Source organism: Schistocerca americana, chromosome 8 (genome assembly GCF_021461395.2).
Source record: "Schistocerca americana isolate TAMUIC-IGC-003095 chromosome 8, iqSchAmer2.1, whole genome shotgun sequence".
In the NCBI taxonomy this organism is placed as follows: Eukaryota; Metazoa; Arthropoda; class Insecta; order Orthoptera; family Acrididae; genus Schistocerca; species Schistocerca americana.
The window spans coordinates 439,142,704-439,167,442 of record NC_060126.1 but is presented as its reverse complement, the minus strand read 5'-3'; the positions used below and the strand labels follow the sequence as shown (position 1 = coordinate 439,167,442).

The 24,739-nt window shown below is 43.0% G+C and overlaps 1 protein-coding gene across 1 annotated transcript; it reads left to right on the top strand.

The window, feature by feature from the left end:
- Nucleotides 1-22,859, top strand: LOC124545904 (pacifastin-like protease inhibitor cvp4). The gene is made up of 6 exons (XM_047124864.1): nt 1-24; nt 6,909-7,119; nt 11,573-11,731; nt 16,457-16,615; nt 20,248-20,379; nt 22,756-22,859. Exons 1-6 carry the CDS (start codon nt 1-3, stop codon nt 22,758-22,760), a joined length of 690 nt encoding a protein of 229 aa, XP_046980820.1. The 3' UTR covers nt 22,761-22,859.
- Nucleotides 22,860-24,739: the final 1,880 nt, after the last annotated feature.

Below are 24,739 nucleotides of genomic sequence, written 5' to 3'. Positions count from 1 at the left end.
ATGGACTTCAAAAAGCCTGATGCCGTGGGTGGACTAAAATGTCTACACCGAAAGTAACAACGCAGAATTTTAGACCAAACTGTAATGTAAAGTGTCCGTACGAGGCTAGAGGCAAAAATTGCATATAATTTATCAGATTTTAAACAGCTGTTACTTAACATGGAAGCACTTTTCTGTAGCAAAGGGAACATTTAGTCAAAAAATACTATCCGCCCACAACACTGACGTATGTCTCCTATTAAAATATTTCATGTAAATCGTCCGAAATAATTAGGCTTCATACATCTGCAAATAAGAAATTGATATTACGTAACGTGCTGTGAGCACTGTATTTAGGGATTCAATCTGAGTTGAATTCTGTCTTTGAAAGTAGATTCGGAACCACCAGTTAACATTTACTTCCATTCATTTATATCTAACAACATTGATATTTGTTAAAATTCTCGATTCAAAACTGCCGCTGAGATATTTTTGCTAAGATAGCGGCAGACAGACGATAGTCAATTTGTCTATTGTTATTCTCAGTATGTTTTATATCAAGTTAATATATTTAGATAAAAGTCTCTTGTCCTCTATTCTTTACCATTTAAAATTATGCTCAATGAAAATGTTTCATACTTTTTATACTAGTAAACTCGGCTGTAAGTTACTAGCGCTAATGGCTGCGCTCCTAATTGCGGAGCTGAAAATTAACGATTAAAAACATTAATTAGATTGGATTATAATTGATATAATACAAACCCACGTCTAGACAATAGCGACTCTACTTTTCAAACAATAATTAACAACACAGATACAGGTTTTTCTCTTTACAGACCTCCACACGTCTCACGTCCCAACAGTTCATCCGTTAGAACAGGAAGGGCAACTGAACCACAATAGCCGCAGACAACAAAAAAAGATTATAACTGTCGTTGTCCATGAGTGTTGTTCTCTGATAATAGTTTTAATTCACACAGAAATTAAAGTATTACATAAATAATGAAGTAATTATCGCCGTTTTTACGCGATGCAGTCTTTTTTATACGTAGTATCGATAATATTTGTTGAAGTTTGTACACTTAGTTCATTTTAACATATTGTGGCTAGAACATAGTGTCGTGGATATTACACTCCTCAGCTTGCAATCTACGTCGTGAATTACATTTGCATGTATTCCACTCTTTTTCTTCCTCTAGAGGTTTTCCCATCAATAGCTTCCTCGGTCCCATGGAAATCATTACCTGATATTTTCACAGATGTCCTATCATTCTATCCCTTCTCCTTGTCGGTGTTTTCCATGTATTCCTTTCCTCTACGATTCTCTGCAGAACCTCCTCACTCCTTACCTTACCAGTCCACTTAATTTTCACATTCGTCATCTCAAATGCTTCGATTCTCTTCTGTCCCGTTTTTCCCACAGTCCATGTTTCACTACCACACAATGTTATGTTCCAACGTACATTCTTACAAATTTCTTTCTCAAATTAAGGCTTATGTTTGATACTAATAGACTACTCTTGGCTAGAAATGCCTTTTTTGCCATTGCTAGTCGCTTTTGATGTCCTCCTTGCTCTGTCCACCACTGCTTATATTGCTTTCTAGTTAACAGAATTACGTAACTTCATCTACTTTGTGACCACCAATTCTGATGTTAAGTTTCCCACTGTTCTCATTTCTGCTATTTCTCATTACTTTCGTCTTTCTTCGATTTACTCTCATTCCATATTCTGTTAAACTGATTACTTCATTTGGGGAATAATCTAATTTTCCACTTTCACTCAGCATAGCAATGTCATCAGGGAATCGTGTAGTTGATATCCTTTCACCTCGAATATTAATTCGACTCCTGAAGCTTTCTTTTATTTCCACCATTGCCTCTTCGATGTACAGATTGAAGAGTACAGACGAAAGACTGCATCCCTGTCTTGCATCCTTTTCGATCCGAGCACTTCGTTCTTGTTCGATTAGTCTTATTATTCCCTCTTGGCAGGTGTACGTATTCTATTATTACCCGTATCTGCCTTTAGCTTACCCCTACATTTTTCAGAATTTCGAACATCTTCCGTCATTTGACGTTGTCGAACGCTTTTTCCAGATCGACAAATGGGGAGTCTTGATTTTTCTTTTGTCATGCTTCCATTATCAACTGAAACGTCAGAACTGCTTCTCTGGTGACTTTATCTTTCCTAAAGCCAAAATAATCGTCATCTAACACATCTCCAATTTTCTTTTCCATTCTTCTGTGGATTGTTCTTTTCAGCAGCTTGGATGCATAGGTGTTGAGCTGATTGTGCGATAATTCCCGCACTTGTCAACTCTTGCTGTCTTGGGATCTGTGTGGGTGATATTTTTCCGAAAGTCAGACGGTATGTCGTCAATCTCATACACTCTACACACCAACGTCAATAGTCCCTTTGTTGAAACTTCCCCTAATGATTTTAGAAGTTGTGATGGAATGTTATCCATACCTTCTGCCTTATTTGAGCTTCAGTTCTCTAAAGCTCTCTTGCACTCTAATTCTAATACTGTATCCGATATCTCTTCTAAATCACTCCTGTTTCTTTTTCCATCACACTAGAGAAATTTTCCCCATCATAGGGGCCTTCAGTGTACTCTTTATGTTACCTCCTTTGCTTTTAATTACACTGAAGGCTATTTTGACTTTTCTGGATACTGAGTGTGTCCTTTAAGCAATCAATATCTTTTCGACTTCTTCACACTTTTCATGCAGCCATTTCGTATTAGCTTCCCTGCACTTCCTGTTAAATTCACTCTTCAACGACTTGTACGTCTGTATTTCTGAATTTCCCTGAAAATTTTTGTATTTTCTTGTTTCATTGATCAACTGAAATATTTCTTCTCTTACCCGTGGTTTCTTCGAAGTTACCTTCTTTGCACCTATATTTTTCTTTCCAACTTCTGTGATTGCCCACTTTAGAGATGTTCATTCATCTTCAACTGTACTGCCTACTGAGCTATTCCTCATTGCTGTTTCTTAGAGAACTTCAAGCATATATTGTTACTTCTTAGCAGTTCCTAAGTGCTTCTGTATGCCACTTCTTAGCGTATTGATTCTTCCAGGGTAGTCTCTTAAACTTCACTCTGCTCTTCCTCACTACTGCATTGTGATCTGAGCTTATATCTGCTTCTGAGTTCGCCTTACAATCCAGTATCTTATGTCGGAATCTCAGCCTGGTCATGATGTAATGTAACTGAAATCTCCTTTATCACCCGGCCTTTTCCAAGTGTACCTCCTCCTCTTGTGAGTCTTGAACAGAGTATTCGCAATTGCTAGCTGAAATTTATTACGGAACTCAGTTAGTCTTTCTCCTCTCTCTTTCCTTCACCCAAGCCAATATTCTCCTGTAACCTTTCCTTCTACTCCTTCCCGTACAACTGCATTCCAGTCACCCATGACTATTAGATATTCATCTCCCATTACGTACTGTATCAACCTTTCTAAATCGTCATATATTTTCTCAATCTCTTCAGCAGCTTGCGACGTCGCCATGCATAACCGAACTATCGTGGTCAGTGTTGGTTTGCTGTCGTTTTTGATAAGAACAACCCTATCACCGAACTGCTCTCAGTAACACACTCTTTGTGCTACCTTATTATCCATAACGAATCCGACTGCTGTTATACCCTTTTCTGCTGTTGTAGATATTGCCCTATACTCATCTAACGAGAACTCCTTGTCTTCTTTCCATTTCACTTCATTGATCCCTGCTATATTTAGATTGAGCCTTTGCATTTCTCTTTTCAGATTACCTAGTTTCCCTACCATGTTGCAAGCTTCCGATATTTCATGCGCCAAGTCGTAGAACGTTATTCTGTCCTTGATTCTTCCATCTTTTTCTCATGGTCACCACCCCCTTGGCAGGCTCCTCCCAAAGATCCGAATGGGAGCTATTCTGGAATCTTTTGCCAATGGAGAGATCCTCATGACACTTCTTCAATTACAGGCTCGTGTCCTGTGGATACACGTTACGTGTCTTTAATGCAGTGGTGTCCATTACCTTCTGTACCCTCATGCTGCTGATCATTGCTGGTTCTTCCTTCTTTAGGGGCAGTTTCCCACAACAAGGGCAACAAAGTGGCCTGAACTTCTGTCCACTCTCCCCGCTCTCTTCGACAAGGCTATTATAAGAATGAGGGTGACTTCTTATGCCGGAAGTCTTCGGCTGCCAGTGCTGATTATTAATCAAAATGTAGGCAGTGATGGGGTTTGACGCTGGGACCGATGACATTTTGAATATTAATCAAAGATGCTATTCCTCCCTGTACTTATTTTTTATTTCTTTCTTTGCTTACTTTTGCATTTTGTTCGTACCCATCGTGTTATTTGGTCGTAGCGCACACCACATGACATCTGTTGAACCTCGTTGTTGATCCCTTCACTCAGTATTTTATTACAGATACAACCCAGCTGACCACGCTTTTCATCGTTTTGGTTCTTTTTTTTTGCATTTTGTTTGTAATGGGGCTTTTTAGGTTAGAGGACCACGCCCTCTGGAGCAAACACGATTTGCCTATTAAATCAGCAACAGCGAAATCAGACAATCTTGGTCCTCGCAAATCAGAGATAGAAAAGAATAATATGATTTTAGTAAACTGCAGGAGCATTCAAGGAAAGGTCCCAAAATTAATATCGCTTGTTGAAGGTTATAATGCACAGATAGTATTGGGTACAGGAAGCTGGTTGAACCCAGAAGTCAATGACAACGACATCCTAAGTTCAGACTGGAATGTTTATCGTAAGGATAGGTTAATCGCCAATGGTTTCGGCGTGTTTATTGCAGTAAAAAATTCGACAACATCTAGCGAGGTTATCACGGATTCAGAATGTGAATTAATCTGGATGAACAGAGTATCAAAAATGGTTCAAATGGCTCTCAGCACAATGGGACTTAACATCTGAGGTCATCAGTCCCCTAGAACTACTTAAACCTAACGAAGCTAAGGACATCACACACATCCATGCCAGAGGCAATTTCCAACCTGCGACCGCAGCAGTCGCACGGTTCCGGACAGAAGCGCCTAGAACCGCTCGGCCACCGCGGCCGGCAACTGAGTATCAAACGGTGATCGGATGCTCTTATAGGCCACCTGGGTCAGGATCTGTAGTTGTAGAGCGCTTCAGACAAAGCTAGCAGAATATCATTAGAAATTTTCCTGATCATGCCGTTATAATAGGTGGTGACTTCAATTTGCCAGGTATAGATTGGGAGTGTTATGCCACCAAAACTTGTGCCAGAGACAGGGAATCCTGCGGCATTGTTCTGGATGTCTTGTCCGAAATTTACCTTCAGCAGGTAGTTAGAGACCCAACTCGTGAGGGTAACGTCTTAGACCTCCTGGCCACAAACAGACCTGAACTTATCGAATCATTTACGTAGAGGAAGGTATCAGTGATCGTAAGGCTGTGACGGCACCTATGACGACGTGACATACAAGGAATGTTAAGAAAGGTAGGAAGATATATTTGCTGAGCAAGGGTGACAGGATGCAAATTTCAGAATATCTCAGCAGTCAGCAGCAAGTATTCGGAGATAAGGACGAAGATGTTGAGAACAGACAGAAAAAAATGAAAGGTATCGTTCAATATGCCCTAGACAAGTATGCTTTGAGTAAGGTTTTAAGGGATTGCGAAGATCCACCTTGGTTTAGTGTCCGTGTTGGAAGAGCGCTGCATAAACAAAGAGCACTTCATCTCAGGTTCAAGAGAAAACCCAGCTGACAAACAACAGCTGAACGAAGCGAAAATGAGTATGAGAGCAATGAGAGAAGCGTTCAATGATTTAGAAAGTAAGAAGCTGTGAACCGACCTGATTAAAAACCCTAAGAGATTTTGGTCATATGCAAAATCAGTGAGTGGGACAAAATCATCTATTCCTTCTCTCAGCGAGCACGCCGGCACCGAAACGGAGGATAACAGAGAGAAGCCCGAAATACTGACTTCAGCCTTCTGAAGTTGGTTCACCGCGGAAGAACGTATCACAGTCCCTTCCTTCGATCGTCGTGCGGATGTCGAAATGGCAGATACTGGGATAACCAATGGTGGAACTGAACTGCAGCTAGTCGCTTAGTATTGGAACGGTGCAGACTCTGGCAGTTGTCCCTGAACGTAAATAAATGTACCATACTGGGCATACATAGGGAAAGAAATCCACTACTGTACAGCTACACTATTGATGACAAACAGCTGGAGACCGCGTCTGCCGTAAAATATCTACTCGTAACTATCCAGCGCGGTCGTAAGCTGAAATGCCCATATAAAACAGATGGTGGGAAAAGCAGACACAATACTCAGACACATCAGAAGAATCTTAAGGAAATGTAACTCATCCACGAAAGAAGTTACTTATAATTAGCTTGTTCGCCCGATTCTTGAGTATTTTTCATCATCTGGGATCCCTATTAGGTTGGACTAATAGAGGAGATAGAGAACATCCAACGAAGAGCGGCGCGCTTCGTCACGGGGTCGTTTAGCTGGCGAGAGAGCGTTACGATGATACTAAACAATCTCCACTGGCAGACGTTTTCACTTATATGTGGTAATTTATTTACTGTTATTGTATGAATGTGTTATCATCAGTTCTGGCCTTGGCATATTGTTGATAAGTGTATGTTATGCTATTCAAAATAATTCTTGATGTTACATTGCATGCGTTGTTGAGTGTCCGCTGGTGATGCGGTTATCGTGCCTCCATCCTCAATAAACTTATCAGTACACCTCACATACTGTATATACAGCTATCCACAATATTATATGTAGATGACAATACTTTATCAAGTCGTCAACTGCAGAATGTGTTCATACGAACTCCAAACTGAAATTCTTGATCTGTGTGTGTATGTGTGTGTGTGTGTGTGTGTGTGTGTGTGTGTGTGTGTAAGTGAGGAGGTGTGCTGATCCCGCAAAGTGTTCTTTCCTTATTGTTGCTGATAGTGAACTCTTCGGTCATTTTAATATAGTTGGCGAAACTACACAACGAGTGAAACGTGCAGTACAGTTGGCAGGGCTGTGTCGACCGAATTCGACGTTCAAGAGGGGCTGCAACACATGTCTCTGCAATGCGGAAGGCAGTGTTGCCACCTGCACACCTAAAAACTGCGAAGCTGTCAGGACAACAAGTAAGCTTCCTGTGCTTAAATATTTCTACCCAAAAAGTGGTAGCCAGTAAGCAAATTAAATAAAATCTTCTTTTTTCAATTTCAGTTGCAGCAGTGGGATTAAACTAATACTGTGTTCCATTAACGTTAAGACTAATCATTTATTCTTATGATATAAACTGACTCGTTCCACAGGACTTCAAATGATGTACGGAGCATTTAACTAACTAACTAGCTGTATACATGCAAGCTCAGCCACAGCAGATGTTCAGCAGCATAAGACAACACACGGCGCCTCAGATGTTTTCCTGTCCTAGCCTTTTTAACTCTCTGCCCACATGGTGGATTGGAAGGACGTTAACGAGGAGGTCGGGTGTAATCCCACCCGTGTAGTGCGTACCCCGGAGCGAGCGACCCCTAGAGTACTGTGTGACGGGCTAGAACGATCCACTAGCTGTGCACTGACGCAAATAGGGGGTGTTAAATGTGAATTTGATTCGCGCCCGCCCCCAAGACGAATACAGTCAACGTGTGCATAGGAAACATAAAATTTTTCTGAACCTTTGATGCATATAACCTGAGATAAATCGGACGTGTCCTATCAGTGCAAGACGACATCTGAGAAGTAACATATTGGTATTTAAAAACGTTACGATTTTTTGATTTGAAACAATTTAGTAGACTTGGCTCAAGAAAGTTTTATTCCTGATTTACGAGCGTATTGTGTAGGAATTTATGTAGGTCCGTTGAAAAATTAAGACTCTTTTTAGTTTTAGTTTAAAGAAAATTTGGTGACATGATTCAGTCAGCCGAACGATTTAAACCGATATCAGGGAGGTAACAGTTAATGGACAGTATGCAGTCGCAGTTTGCAAATTTCCTCGGAAATGAAGTGACTCTTAGAATATATTGTTATTAACATCCAGCGCCTAGAGAAGCATGCAGAAAATGACGTTATAAAATCCAGTTGTAAGATATTAGGATGCTGTATCGATACTGACGAAGTTTCAACATTATAAAATCGACATATGTATTCCTAAATTATCTTTGTTTGGAATACACTGATGTATAGTTTCATTTCTGCTGGAAAACTTCGCTCTTAAAGGAACAAAATCGACAGACGGAAAAGTAATTTCCTGTTACCCCTAGGAAGTGTGATAGGACGGTTGCTGTTCAAGAGGAAACCCAGCTGACAAAGAAAAGCTGAACGAAGCGAAAATAAGTGTGAGAGCAATGAGAGAAACGTTCAATGATTTCGAAAGTAAGAAGTTGTCAAGCGACCAGATTAAAAACACTAAGGCATTTTGGTCACATGTAAAATCAGTAAATGGGTCAAAATCATCTATTCATTCTCTCAGCGACGACGCCTGCACCGAAACGGAAGATAACAGAGAGAAGGCCGAAATACTGAATTCAGTCTTCCGAAGTTGGTTCACCGCGGAAGATCGTAACACTGTCCCTCCCTTCAATCGTCGTGCGAACGTCGAACAGGCAGATACTGAGATAGCCGACATCGTACTCTGAAAAGCAGCTACAGTCGCTTTGTAGTAGAACCGCTTCAGGACCACATGAGGTACCTATAAAATTCTATAAGGGTTATGTGAAAGAAGTTGCTTCCCTTCCAGCAGTAATTTGTCGTAGATCGCTTGAGCAACGAATGGTACTCATGACTGAGAAAAAGCGCAAGTCATTTCCGTTTTTAAGAGTGGCCGTAGGACAGATCCACACAATTCCAGACCTATATCGTCGACGTCAACCTGTTGCAGAATTAGGGAACATGTTTTATGTTCAAGATTTATGACGTTTCTGGAAAAAGAACATCTCCTCTATGAAAATCAACTTGGATTCCGCAAACAGAGATCCTGCGAAACTCAGCTCCCTCTGTTCCTCCATGAGATCCAGAGCGCAGTGGACAACGCCCCTCAGGCTGATACCGTGTTTCTTGATTTCAGTAAGGCATTTGACACCGTTCCATATTGCTGTTTAATGAAAAAAATACGAGCTTAATGAGTATCGGAACAGACCTGCGATTGGATTAAAGACTTTTTGCAGATATAACTAAAAACGTCGCTCTTAACAGAACTAAATCGTCACACGTAAAGGTAGTATCCGAGTACCACAGGGAAGTGTGATAGGACCGTTCATGTTCGCAATATACATAAGTTATCTAGTAGAAAGCGTCGGATGCTCTTTAACGCTATTCACAGATGATGCAGTTGTTTATACCAAAATAGCAGCGCCAGAAGATAGTAAGAATTTGCAGAGCGACCTGCAGAGAATTGATGAATGGTGCAGACTCTGGCAGTTGACCCTGAACGTACACAAATGTACCATATTGGGCATACATAGGAAAGGAAATCCACTACTGTACAGCTACACTATTGATGTCAAACAGCTGGAGACCGCGTCTCTCGTAAAATATCTACGCGTAACTATCCAGCGCGGCCGTAAGTTGGCATGCCCATATAAAACAGATTGTGGGAAAAACAGACCCAAGACTCAGCCTCATCAGTAGGATCTTAAGGAAATGTAATTCATGTGCGAAATAAGTGGTTTATAATTCGCTTGTTTACCCGATTCTTGAGGATTGTTGGTCATCTGATATCCCTATTAGGTAGGACTGATAGGTGAGATAGAGAACATCCAAGGAAGAGCGGCGCGTTTCGTCACGAGACCGTTTAGCTGGCGAGAGAGCGTTACGGAGATGCTAAACTAACTCCACTGGCAGACGTTAGAAGAGAGATGTTGGGCATCACGGAGAAATTTACTATTTAAATTTTGGGACAGAAATTTTTAGGAGGAGCCAGACAGCATGTAACTTCCCCCTAAATACATCGCGCGTATTGATAACGATGAGAAAATTCGAGAAATTAGAGCCAATAAAGAGGCTTACCGACATTCATTCTTCGCACGAACTATTCGCGAGTGGAACAGTGTTGGAGGAATGAGACAGTGGTGTAGATAGTACCCTCCGCCACACACCGTTAGGTGGCTAGCGGATTATGATGTAGATGTAATTGTTCGTTGAATTTGGTCGTAGAGGACGCCAGGTGACATTCGTTGTTGATCCCTTCACTCAGTTCTCTTATTACAGAGACCAGCCAGCGCTCTGACCTAAGACGCTGAGCTTCCATCCCTGCATTCACCTAAACCACGGATGCATCGTCTCAATAAGCCTTGCTAATCGGGTATTTCAATGACAGCTACGAGCCAACCACCGTCCAGTGTGGATTCCAGTGATCCCAAACCAACGCGACCACGGTGCTGTCAAGCGAGAGCTGTTTGAAGATCGAGGTTGAGGTCTGTTGTGTTTTCTGATGAAATCCGGTTCTGACTGGGTGCCATTGATGGCCGTGAGTTGGTTAGAAGTGGACCAGTACAGTGCCTGCAGCCAACCTGTCTGCATGCTAGACGCACTGGCCTTACACCTGGGGTCATAGTGTGGAGTGTGATTCGTATGAAGGCAATGCCCTCTGGTTGTTATCCCACGCAGCCTGACTGTAAATTTAAACGTCAGTCTGGTGATTCGACCTGCTGTGTTGCCATTCATGAACAGCTTGCCAAGGGGTGCTTTCCAACAGGATAGCGCTCGCCAACTCATCGCCGTTGTAACCCTGCGTGCTCTGCAAGGCGTCGACGTGTTACGTTTAGCCTACTCAATCACCATATCTGTCGGCCGCCGTACACATTTTGGACATCATCGGACGGTAACACCAGCGTGATCTTAACAAAGCAATAGCCGTCGCTGTATTGACCGACCAAGTGCAGTGGGCATAGAACTCCATCCCTCAGTCTGATGTCCGGCATCTGTACAACACAATGCATGCACGTCTGTATTCTTGCATTCAACATTCTGGTGCCAACACCCGCTTTTAATGTAACAGTATTTCATGGTTGCAATTTTTTATGTCGAACTTACGTTATCAAGTAATCTTGCAGTATTCATTACCTGCATATGTTACCTAGACAAATGTATCCCCTAAATTTCATGAGTGTACATTAATTATTTTTTCGTCTCGTGATTGTACATCCACATTGTCACTTATATGTGAAAATTTATGTACTGTTATTGTATGAATGTCTTAGCGTCAGTTCTGTCTTTGGCATATTATTGATAAGTGAATGTTATATTATTGAAAATACTTCTTGATGTTGCATTGCATGCGTTCTTGCAGGTCCGCTGGTGATGCTGTTATCGTGCCTCCACCCTCAATAAACGTATCAGCATACCTCACATACTGTATATACATCTATCCACAATACTATATGTAGATGCCTATTCTTTATCAAATCGTCAACTGCAGAATGTGTTCATATGAACTCCAAACTGAAATTCTTGGTCTGTGTGTGTGTATGTGTGTGTGTGTGTGTATGTGTGTGTTTGTGTGCGTGTGAGTGAGGAGCTGTGCTGATCCCGCAAAGTGTTCTTTCCTTATTGTTACTGATAGTCAACTCTTCGGTCATTTTAATACAGCTGGCGAAACTGCACAACGAGTGAAACGTGCAGTACAGTTGGCAGGGCTGTGTCGACCGAATTCGACGTTCAAGAGGGGCTGCAACACGTGTCTCTGCAATGCGGAAGGCAGTGGTTCCACCTGCACACCTAAAAACTGCGAAGCTGTCAGGACAACAAGTAAGCTCCCTGTGCTTAGATATTTCTACCCAAAAAGTGGTAGCCAGTAAGCAAATTAAATAAAAGCTTCTTTTTTCAATTTCAGTTGATCAGTGGGATTAAACTAATACTGTGTTCCATTAACGTTAAGGCTAATCATTTATACTTATGATATAAACTGCCTCGTTCCACTGGACTTCAGATGATGTACGAAGCATTTAACTAACTAACTAGCTGTATACATGCAAGCTCAGCCACAGCAGATGTTCAGCAGCATAAGGCTTCACACGGCGCCTCAGATGTTTTCCTCTCCTAGCCTTTTTCAATCTTTGCCCAGATGGTGGATTGGAAGGACGTTAACGAGGGGGTCGGGTGTAATCCCACCCGTGTAGTGCGTACCACGGAGCAAGCGACCCCTAGAGTACTGTGTGACTGGCTAGAACGATCCACTAGCTGACCACTGACGCAAATACGGCGTGTTAAACGTGAATTTGATTCGCGCCCGCCCCCAAGACGAAACTAAATTCGCTTGACGAATATAGTCAACGTGTGCATAGGAAACAGAAAATTTTTTTTCAACCTTTGATGCATAGAACCTGAGATAAATCGGACGTGTCCTATCAGTGCAAGACGACATCTGAGAAGTAATATATTGGTATATAAAAACGTTACGCTTTTTTGATTTGAAACAATGTAGTAGACTTGGCTCGAGAAAGTTTTATTCCTGATTTACGAGTGTATTGTGTAGGAATTTGTGTAGGTCCGTTGAAAAATTAAGACTCTATTTACTTTTAGTATAAAGAAAATTTGGTGACATGGTTCACTGAGCCGAACGATTTAAACCGATATCATGGAGGTAACAGTTAACGGTCAGTACGCAGTTGCTTATTGCGCATTTCCACGGAAATGAAGTGACTCTTAGAATATATTGTTATTAACGTCCAGCGCCTAGAGAAGCATACAGAAAATGACGTTATAAAATCCAGTTGCAAGATATTAGGATGATGTATCGATATTGACGAAGTTTCAACATTATAATATCGACATATGTATTCCAAAATTATCTTTGTTTCAAATACACTAATATACGGTTTCATTTCTGTGAGAACACTTCGCTCTTAAAGGATCAAAATCGACAGACGTAAAGGTAATTTCCCGATACCCCAAGGAAGCGTGATAGGACGGTTGCTGTTCAAGAGAAAACCCAGCTGACAAACAAATGCTGAGCGAAGCGAAAATGAGTATCAGACCAATGAGAGAAGCGTGCAATGATTTCGAAAGTAAGAAGTTGTCAACCGACCAGTTTAAAAACCATATGAGATTTTGGTCATACGTAAAATCAGTAAATGGTCCAGTCTCTCAGCGACAACGCCGGCACCGAAACGGAAGATAACAGAGAGAAAGCCGAGATACTGAATTCAGCCTTCCGAAGTTGTTTCACCGCGGAAGATCGTAACTCTGTCCCTCCCTTCAATCGTCGTGCGAACGTCGAATAGGCAGATACTGAAATAACGGATATCGTACTCTGAAAAGCAGCTACAGTCGCTTTGTAGTAGAACGGCTTCAGGACCAGATGAGGTACCTATAAGATTCTATAAGGGTTATGTGAAAGAAGTTGCTTCCCTTCTAGCAGTAATTTATCGTAGATCGCTTGAGCAACGAAAGGTACTCATGACTCGGAAAAAGCGCAGGTCATTTCCGTTTCTAAGAGTGGCCGTAAGACAGATCCACTTCATTATAGACCTATATCGTCGACGTCAATCTGTTGCAGAATTACGGAGCAAGTTCTATGCTCAAGATTTATGACGTTCCTGGAAAACGAACATCTCCTCTATGAAAGACAACATGGATACCGCAAACAGAGATCCAGCGAAACTCAGCTCGCTCTGTCCCTCCATGAGATCCACAGCGCAGTGGAAAACGGCGCTCAGGTTGATGCCGTGTTCCTTGATTTCAGTGAGGCATTTGACACCGTCCCACACTGCCGTTTAATGAAAAAAATACGAGCTTACGGAGTATCGGAACAGACCTGCGATTGGATTCGAGACTTTCTTGCAGATATAACTCAACACGTCTCTGTTAACGGAACTAAATTGACAGATGTAAAGGTAATATCCGGAATACCACAGGGAAGTGTGATAGGACCGTTACTGTTCACAAAATATATAAATTATCTAGTAGAAAGCGTCGGATGCTCTTTAAGGCTATTCACAGATGATGCAGTTGTTTATACCAAAATAGCAGCGCCTGAATATAGTAAGAATTTGCAGAGCGACCTGCAGAGAATTGATGAATGGTGCAGACTCTGGCAGTTGACCCTGAACGTACACAAATGTACCATATAGGGCATAGATAGGAAATGAAATCTACTACTGTACAGCTACACTATTGATGACAAACAGCTGGAGACCGCGTCTGCCGTAAAATATCTACGCGTAACTATCCAACGCGACCGTAAGTTGGAATGACCATATAAAACGGATAGTGGGAAAAGCAGAAAAAAGACTCAGACTCCTCAGTAGAATCTTAAGGAAATGTAATTCATGTGCGAAAGAAGTGGCTTATAATTCGCTTGTTTGCCTGACTCTTGAGTATTGTTCATCATCTTATATCCCTATTAGGTAGGACTGATAGATGAGATAGAGAACATCCAACGAAGAGCGACGCGTTTCGTCACGGGATCGGTTAGCTGGTGAGTGAGCGTTATGGAGATGCTAAACTAACTCCACTGGCAGACGTTAGAAGAGAGATGTTGTGCATCACGGAGAGGTTTATTATTGAAATTTATGGACAGCAATGTTCAGGAGGAGCCAGCCAACATGTTACTTCCCCCACATTCATCACGCGTATTGACCACGGGGAGAAAATTCGATAGATTAGAGCCAATACAGATGCTTACCGACATTCCTCGCACGAACTTTTCGCGAGTGGAGCAGGGTTGGCGGAATCAGACAGTGGTGTAGATAGTAACCTCCGCTACACACCATTAGGTTTCTTGCGGATTACGATACAGATGTAATTGTTCGTTGAATTTGGTCGTAGCGGTACCATATGACATTCGTTGTTGATTCCTTCACTCAGTTTGTCCGCAGCTCGTGGTCGTGCTGTAGCGTTCTCGCTTCCCACGCCCGGGTTCCCGGGTTCGATTCCCGGCGGGGTCGGGGATTTTCTCTGCCTCGTGATGACTGGGTGTTGTGTGATGTCATTAGGTTAGTTAGCTCTAAGTAGTTCTAAGTTCTAGGGGACTGATGACCGTAGATGTTAAGTCCCATAGTACTTAGAGCCATTTGAACCTTCACTCAGTTTTTTTATTACAAAGGCCAGTCAGCGCTCTGAAAGAAGACGCTGAGCTACCGTGCCTGCATTCCCCTAAACCACAGGTGCATCGTCTCAACAAGTCTTACAAATGGGGTACTTCAACCGCAGCTCCGAGTCAGACGCCCTTCATCGTGGATTCCAGTGATCCCAAACCAACGCGACCACAGTGCTGTCAAGCGAGAGCTGTTTGAAGAGCGAGGTGGAGGTCTGTTGTGTTTTCTGATGAAATCCGGTTCTGACTTGGTGCCATTGATGGCTGTGAGTTGGCTGGAAGTGGACCAGTACAGTACCTGCAGCCAACCGGTCTGCAAGCTAGACGCACTGGCCTTACACCTGGGGTCATAGTGTGGAGTGTGATTCGTATGAAGGCAGGAGCCCTCTGGTTGTTATCCCACGCAGCCTGACTGTAAATTTAAACGTCAGTCTGGTGATTCGACCTGCTGTGGTGCCATTCATGAACAGCTTGCGAAGGGGTGCTTTCCAACAGGGTAGCGCTCGCCAACTCATCGCCGTTCTTACCCTGCGTGCTCTGCAAGGCGACGACGTGTTGCCTTTAGCCTACTCAATCACCATATCTGTCGCCCGCCGAACACAAATAGGACATGATCGGACGGTAACACCACCGTCATCTTAAAAAAGCAATAGCCGTCGCGGTATTGACCGACCAAGTGCAGTGGGCGTAGAACTCCATCCCTCAGTCTGATGCCCGGCATCTGTACAACACAATGCATGCACGTCTGTATGCTTGCATTCAATATTATGGCGCTTACACCCGTAATTAATGTACCAGCATTTCATATTTGCAATTTTTTATCTGGCACCTACATTATCTTGTGATCTTGCAGTATTCATTACCTGTATATGTTACCTAGACAAATGTATTGCCGAAATTACATTACTGTACGTTAATTACTTTTTGGTGTTGTAATGGTACATCGACATTTTCACTTATATGTGGTAATTTATTTACTGTTATTGTATGAATGTGTTATCATCAGTTCTGGCCTTGGCACATTGTTGATAAGTGTGTGTTATGTTATTTAAAATAATTCTTGATGTTGCATTGCATGCGTTCTTTCAGGTCCGCTGGTGACGCATTTATCGTGCCTCCACCCTCATTAAACTTATCGTTATACCTCACATAATGTATATACATCTTTCCACAATACTTTATGTATAAGTCTATAATTTATCAAGTTGTCAATTGCAGAATTTATTCATATGAACTCCAAACTGAAATGCATGGTGTGTGTGTGTGTGTGTGTGTGTGTGTGTGTGTGTGTGTTTGTGTGTGGGTGTGCGTGTATGTGTGTGTGTGCGTGTGTGTGAGTGTGCGTGGATGTGTGTGAGTGAGGAGGTGTGCTGAAACCGCAAAGTGTTCTTTCCTTTCTGTTGATAATAGTGAATTTTTCGATCATTTCAATTTAGCTGGCGAAACTGCACAACGAGTGAAACGTACAGTACAGTTGGCAGGGCTGTGTCGACCGAATTCGACGTTCAAGAGGAGCTGCAACACATGTCTCTGCAATGCTTTTGGCAGTGCTGCCACCTGCACACGCATAAACTGTGAAGTTGTCGGGAAAACAGGTAAGCTCCACGTGCTTACATATTTCTACCCAAAAACTGGTAGCCAGCAAACAAATAAAATAAAATCTTCTTTTTTTTTAAATTCAGTTGCGTGAGTGGAATTAGAATAATGCTGTCTTCCATTTACTTTAAGATTAATCGTTTATACTTATAATACAAACTGACTCGTTCCATTTCATTTAAAATGATGTACGGTGCACGTAACTAACTAGCTAGTTGCATACATGTAAGATCAGCCACAGCCGACGTTCAGTGGCATAAGACCGTACGCGGCGCCTCAGAAGTTTTCCTCTCCTAGCCTTTTTAACTCTCTGCCCACATGGTGAACTGCAAGGACGTTAACAACGAGGTCGGGTGTAATCCCGCCCGTGTACTACGTACCACGGAGCGAGCGACCCCTAGAGTACTGTGTGACGGGCTAGAACGGTCCACTAGCTGTGCACTGACGCAAATAGGGCGTGTTAACTGTGTATCTAATTCGCGCCAGCCCCCCAAGACGAAACTAAATTCCCTTGACGAATATAGTTAACGAGTGCATAGGAAACAACAATTTTTCTGAACCTTTGATGCATAGAACCTGAGATAAATCGTACGTGTCATATCAGTGCTAGACGACATTTGAGAAGTAACATATTGGTATTTAAATACGTTACATTTTTTTGAGTTTAAAAATAAATTGGAAGATTTTGCTCAAGAAACTTTTATTCCTGAATATAGTGATGATTTACAAGCTTATTGTATAGGAATTTATGTATGTCCGTTGTAAACTTAAGACTCAATTTTAGGTTAAAGAAAATTTGGCGACATGATTCACTGAGCCGAACGAATTAAACCGATATCAGGGAGGTAACAGTTAACCGACAGTACGCAGTTGCAGTTTGCACATTTTCACAGAGATGAACTGACTCTTAGACTCGTGGAGATAACATATTAGACCTTCTGGTGACAAACAGGCCCGAACTATTTGAAACAGTTAACGCAGAACATGGAATCAGTGATCATAAAGCGGTTACTGCATCGATGATTTCAGCCGTAATTAGAAATATTAAAAAAGGTAGGAAGATTTTTGTGCTTAGCAAAAGTGACAAAAAGCAGATTTCAGAGTACTTGATTGCTCAACACAATAGTTTTGTCTCAAGTAGAGATAGTGTTGAGGATCAGTGGACACAGTACAAAACCATCGTACAATATGAGATGAGTATGTGCCAAGTAAGATCGTAAGAGATGGAAAAGAGCCACCGTGGTACAACAACCGAATTAGAAAACTGCTGCAGAAGCAAAGGGAACTTCACAGCAAATATAAGGATAGCCAAGGCCTAGCAGACAAGCAAAAATTACGCGAAGCGAAATGTAGTGTGAGGAGGGCTATGCAAGAGGCATTCAATGAATTCGAAAGTAAAGTTCTATGTACTGACTTGGCAGAAAATCCTAAGAAATTTGAGTCTTATGTCAAAGCGGTAGGTGGATCAAAACAATATGTCCAGACACTCTGTGACCGAAATGGTACTGAAACAGAGGATCACAGACTTTTCTAGATAGTCGCACAGATGAAAAAGTGGTAGATATCGAAATAGACGACAGAGGGATAGAGAAACAACTAAAATCGCTCAAAAGAGGAAAGGCCGCTCGACCTGATGGGATACCAGTTCGATTTTACGCAGAGTATGCGATGAAACTTGCCCCCCTTGCAGCGGTGTACCATAGGTCTTTAGAAGAGCGTAGCGTTCCAAAGGATTGGAAAAGGGCACTGGTTATCACCGTTTTCGAGAAGGGACGTCGAACAGATGTGCGGAACCATAGACCTATATCTCTAACGTCTATTAGTTGTAGAATTTTGGAACACATATTATGTTCGAGTGTAATGACTTTTCTGGAGACTAGAAATCTACTCTCTAGGGTTTCGAAAAAGACGATCGTGTAAAACCAAGCTCGCGCTATTAGTCTACGAGACTCAGAGGGCCATAGACGCGGGTTACCAGGTAGATGCTGTGTTTATTGACTTCCGCAAGGCGTTTGATACAGTTCCCCACAGTCGTTTGATTAACAAAGTAAGAGCATATTGACTATCAGACCAATTGTGTGATTGGATTGAAGAGTTCCTTGATAACAGAACGCAGCATGTCATTCTCAATGGAGAGAAGTCTTCCGAAGTAAAAGTGATTTCAGGTGTGCCGCAGGGGAGTGTCGTAGGACCGTTGCTATTCACAATATACATAAATGACGTTGTGGATGACATCGGGAGTTCACTGAGGCATATTGCGGATGATGCTGTGGTATATCGAGAGGTTGTAACAATGGAAAATTGTACTGAAATGCTGGAGGATCTGCAGCGAATTGATGCATGGTGCAGGGAATGGCAATTGAATCTCAATAGAGACGAGTGTAATGTGTGCGAATACATAGAAAGAAAGATCCCTTACCATTTAGCTACAATATAGCAGGTCAGCAACTGGAAGCAGTTAATTCCATAAATTATCTTTGAGTACGCATTAGGAGTGATTTAAAATGGAATGGTCATATAAAGTTGAAAACCGGTAAAGCAGATGCCAGACTTAGATTCTTTGGAAGAATCCTAAGGAGCTGCAGTCCGAAAACAAAGGAAGTGGGTTACAGTACACTTGTTCGCCCACTGCTTGAATATTGCTCAGCAGTGTGGGATCCGTACCAGATAGGGTTGACAGAAGAGATAGAGAAGATCCAACGGAGAGCAGCGCGCACAGGGTCATGTAGTAATCGCGAAAGCGTTACGGAGATGATAGATAAAGTCCAGTGGAAGACTCTGCAGGAGAGAGGCTCAGTAGCTCGGTACGGGCTTTTGTTGAAGTTTTGAGAACATACCTTCACCGAGGAGTCAAGCAGTATATTGCCCCCTCCTACGTATATCTCGCGAAGAGACCATGAGGATAAAATCAGAGAGGTCAGAGCCCACACAGAGGTATACCGAGAATCCTTCCTTCCACGAACAATACGAGACTGGAATGGAAGGAAGAACTGTTGGAGGTACTCAAGGTACCCTTCGCCACACACCGTCAGTAGGCTTGCGGAGTATGGATGTAGATGTAGATGTATATATATTCTTATTAACATCCAGTACCTAGAAGAAGCATACAGAAAATGACGTTATAAAATCGAGTTGCAAGATATTAGGAAGCTGTATCGATATTGACGAAGTTTTAACTTTATATAATCGTCACATGAATTCCAAAATTATCTTTGCTTGGAATACACTAATATACAGTTTCATTTCTGTGAGAAAACTACGCTCTTTAAGGAACCAAATCGACAAACGTGAAGGTAATTTCCCGGTACCCCAAGGAAGTGTGATAGGACAGTTGCTGTTTACAACATGTATAAGCGATGTAGTAGAAAGCGTCGGATGCTCTCTAAGGCTGTTCGCAGATGATGCAGTTGGCTATATCAAAGGAGCAGCGCCTGAAGATAGTAACGATTTACAGAATGACCTCCAGATAATTGATGAATATGACAGTCTCTTGCAGTTGACCCTTAATGTAAATAAATGTAACATATTGCGATTACGTAGATAATTAAATAATGTAATTTTGTTTAGTCGTTAAGTTAAAGTTATAGACAAAGGAACTGTGATGCTCACGTTGTCCCTCATTTTTGTGCAGCTGGAGACACGACATCAATTCGCTGCGCGCCGAATTCAACGTTCATGTACGGATGCAACATATGTTACTGCGGTGGAAATGGAACTGTGGTTGGCTGCACCCAAGCTGACTGTTACAGACGTGGCCGACCCAGTGAGTTTCGTATCTCTACGTTTATCTTTTATGTATACTCACAGCTCATGGCGTCCCCGTTTCTCCCTTCTAGAATGAAACATTGCGGAGATACAGTGGTCGTAGCTAAGGATCTCCGGGAACAAAGCGCCTTCAGTAACAACATAATATTGTTAATTGAAATGAGCTGGCCGCTGTGGAAGAGCGGTTCTAGGCGCTTCAGTCTGGAACCGCGCGACTGCTACGGTCGCAGGTTCGAATCCTGCCTCGGGCATGGATGTGTGTGATGTCCTTAGGTTACGTAGGTTTCAGTAGTTCTAGGGGACTGATGACCTCAGATATTATGTCCCATAGTGCTCAGAGCCATTAGAACCATTTCTTGTACGTGCACCCTACACCATCGAACCACGATCTCCATACAGGTCCCTTTCAAGGACATAAGGTGTTGGTATCTGGTTCCTGGTTCACACCAGATGAAAATCCGGCGAGAATCGCTGTTCAACCTACACACGGACTCGTCCGTGGACGTAACCTGGGACCACTGTTCCAATGACCATTTACAGTGCTGTGTTCTTGACACGAGGCTTTACGGGCTCTAATGTGACCAGGGGTCAGTGGAATGCACCTTGCAGGTTTCCGGGCGGATAAACCATGTCTGTTCAGTCGTCTGTAGACTGTGTGTCTTGAGACAACTGTTCCGTTGGCTGCGGTAAGATCCTGAGCAAGACTACCTGCAGCACTCCGTGGCCGTCTGCAGCCACTGATGGTGAGATATTGGTCTTCTTGTGATGGTGTACACTGTGGACGTCCCGTACTGTGGCGCCTGGACACGTTTCCTGTCTGCTGGAATCGTTGCCATTATCTTGAGATCACACTTTGTGGCACACAGAGGGCCCGTGCTACGACTGCTGTATTTGACCAGCCTCCAGTCGCCCTAGTATTCTACCCCTCATAACGTCGTCAATATGGGTTCTTTAAGCCATTTAAACGCACAGTCACCATTAGTACGTCTGAAAACGTCTGCACACTCACTCGCTGCACCGTACTCTGACATGCACCAACACACCTCTGCGTACGTGGACTGCTGCCAGCGCTAACGTGCGACTATCGCAGATCAAATGCACCGCATGGTCATACCCTGAGGTGATTTAAACCCGCAAACCGCCCACCAGAACGTTGTTTAACCGTGTATCAGCATTATCATTATCCTTAATTTATGAGCATGAGTGTGAGTAAGCGACACAACCAACTATCGAGTCATTTTATCGCACTTATAGTCCACTTAGTCCCATTAAAAAAAAAAAAAAACGATCAGTCTGCATCCCCATCACTGCGTGGTTCTTGGCTATAAGCAGGATCAACTGTAATGCTTCCGAAGCTACTCGACGCGGATCTGTTCTTTTTCATTCGGGTTTCGTTAGAGTAGCCAGTGGCCAGGCACTAAACTGCTTTGGCTCCAAAACTTGTTCAATGCCGCGTATACTAATTTTGTGCCAGGTTGCTGTGCGCAAGTTATCAGAAAATCAATTTCAGCCTTCCTGCAGTATTACTGGGTGGCTGCACTACAACCTGTCCTTTACATGCGGTTCAAATGGCTCTGAGCACTATGGGACTTAACGTCTGAGGTCATCAGTCCCCTAGAACTTAGAACTACTTAAACATAACTAACCTAAGGACACCACATACATCCATGCCCGAGGCAGGATTCGAACCTGCGACCGTTGCGGTCGCGCGGTTCCCGACTGAAGCGCCTAGAACCGCTCGGCCACTCCGGCCGGCTGTCCTTTGCATAAAGGTCTCATGAACGGAATATAAGCTATGTTACGCTGTGTTACATGACAGGTCTCTGAAGGTATCCGGTCATCCTGAGTGTTACCAAAAGTATTCTGACAGTATTTTTTTTTAAAAAAGAGACCTACGAGATATATTAGAAAAATGTCTCTGTATTCCCATCCTGACTGCAGGTCTGGAGGACCACGGCCGTTCACCATTGTAAGAAACTGAAACACCTACAGCCGTCCTCATTATGTCATTTATTGTGTAGCTACCAGTTTCGATGCATCAAGGCGCCATCTTGAGGCCTTAGTTGATGCCGACCACTTCGGGATCAACTGAGGCCTGAAGGTGATTCATTGAAGCGCCGAAACTGATAGCTACACAATAAATGACATCATGAGGACGGTTGTGGTGTTTCAGTTTCTTAGGATGTTAGAACCAAAGTCTGTAATTAACGAAAATATGAGGAAGTTTCTGTGTGCATGTGATGGATGTATCTTTGACCTCAAGGCATCTCCCTCGCCACAGATAAACCCGTCCAGTCCTCAAATCTTACTCGACACGTATTTGTTGCTGTAGATGTACGTATAAGTGTCTCATGCTGTTTGTTTTTACTTCCAGAGTAAGACCTGTTGGATGCCCAGCGTCGTCTGCTCACCATACTGGCAATATCTAACAGAGCTATGGCGACGGGAACGTGGCAGATGGAGATTAGTACGCAATTTACGCTGTATACTTCTGTAACAAAAATAAATTACTACTGACACAAAAGACTTCCAAATTCTCATTTCAGGCCTCGGTCCCAACCCGTATGTCTCTGCGTTTGCCATCTCCCTCTCTTTTCCTCTCTCGTCTTTGTTGTTGTTTTGTGTGTGCGTGTTTGTGTGTGTGTGTGTGTGTTTGTGTGCGTGCGTGTGTGTGCATATATGAGAGATAAGGGAGGGAAGGTGGGAGGGAGGGAAATAGAAAGAGCTTATATGGGGGTACAGCTGACAGTAGCATTAGCAGTAGCATTAGGAATAGGCAGAATATTTAAAACTGGTGTGGGTAACTCAGGTCTGTTAATACACTACTGGCCATTAAAATTGCTACACCAAGAAAAAATGCAGATGATAATCGGCTTTCATTGGGCAAATATATTATACTAGAACTGACATGTGATTACATTTTCTCAGAATTTGGGTGCATAGATTCTGAGAAATCAGTACCCGGAACAACCACCTCTGGCCGTAATAACGGCCTTGATACGCATGGGCATTTAGTCAAACAGAGCTTGGATGGCGTGTACAGGTACAGCTTCCCATGCAGCTTCAACACGATACCACAGTTCATCCAGAGTAGTGACTGGCGAATTGTGACGAGGCAGTTGCTCGGCCACCATTGACCAGACATTTTCAGTTGGTGAGAGATTTGGAGAATGTGCTGGCCAGGGCCGCAGTCGAACATTTTCTGTATCCAGAAATGCTCGTACAGGACGTGCAGTATGCGGTCGTGCATTATCCTGCTGAAATGTAGGGTTTCGCAGGGATCGAATGAAGGGCAGAGCCACGGGTCGTAACACATCTGAAATGCAACGTCCACAGTTCAAAGTGCCGTCAATGCGAACAAGATGTGACCGAGACATGTAACCAATGGCACCCCATACCATCACGTCGGGTGATACGCCAGTATGGCGATGACGAATACACGCTTACAATGTGCGTTCACCGCGATGTCGCCAAACGTGGATGCAACCACCATGATGCTATAAACGGAACCTGGATTCATCCGAAAAAATGACGTTTTGCCATTCGTGCGCCCAGGTTCGTCGTTGAGGACACCATCGCAGGCACTCCTGTCTGTGATGCAGCGTCAAGGGTAACCGCAACCATGGTCTCCGAGCTGAAAGTCCATGCTGCTGCAAACGTTGGCGAACTGTTGGTGCAGATGGTTGTTGTCTTGCAAATGTCCCTATCTGTTGACTCAGGGATCGAGAAGTGGCTGCAAGATTCGTTACAGCCATGCGGATAAGATGCCTGTCATCTCGTCTGCCAGTGATAACAGGCCGTTGAGATCCAGCACTGCGTTCCGTATTACTCTCCTAAACCCACCGATTCCACATTTTTCTAACAGTCATTCGATCTCCATCAACGCGAGCACCAATGTCGCGATACGATAACCCGCAATCGCGATAGGCTACAATCCGACCTTTATCAAAGTCGGAAACGTGATGGTAGGCATTTCTCCTCCTTACACGAGGCATCACAACAACGTTTCACCAGGCAATACGATCAACTGCTGTTTGTGTATGAGAAATCGGCTGGAAACTTTCCTCGTGTCAGCACGATGTAGGTGTCGCCAACCTTGTGTGAATAATCTGAAAAGCTAATCATTTGCATATCACAGCATCTTCTTCCTGTCGGTTAGATTTCGAGTCTGTAGCACGTCATCTTGGTGGTGTAGCAATTTTAATGGCCCGTAGTGTACTATGGAGGCTTAACTTGAAGGGTTATTAGATGTCTTGGTTTTATGGCGTGGATCCGTTATCCACTAATTTTTAATCAGACTGCATGTTATAATAATGTAAAAAATAAGATCAATTATAAAAGAAATGTGTTATCCTAGT

What these genes read in the sequence shown, in the direction of transcription:
- LOC124545904 (XM_047124864.1), top strand. Translation starts at nt 1, where the DNA reads ATGGACTTCAAAAAGCCTGATGCC. An exon ending in ACTTCAAAAAGCCTGATGCC is followed by an intron (nt 25 to 6,908) that starts GTGGGTGGACTA and finishes GATCCCGCAAAG; the next exon opens with TGTTCTTTCCTTATTGTTGC. An exon ending in CGAAGCTGTCAGGACAACAA is followed by an intron (nt 7,120 to 11,572) that starts GTAAGCTTCCTG and finishes ATTTTAATACAG; the next exon opens with CTGGCGAAACTGCACAACGA.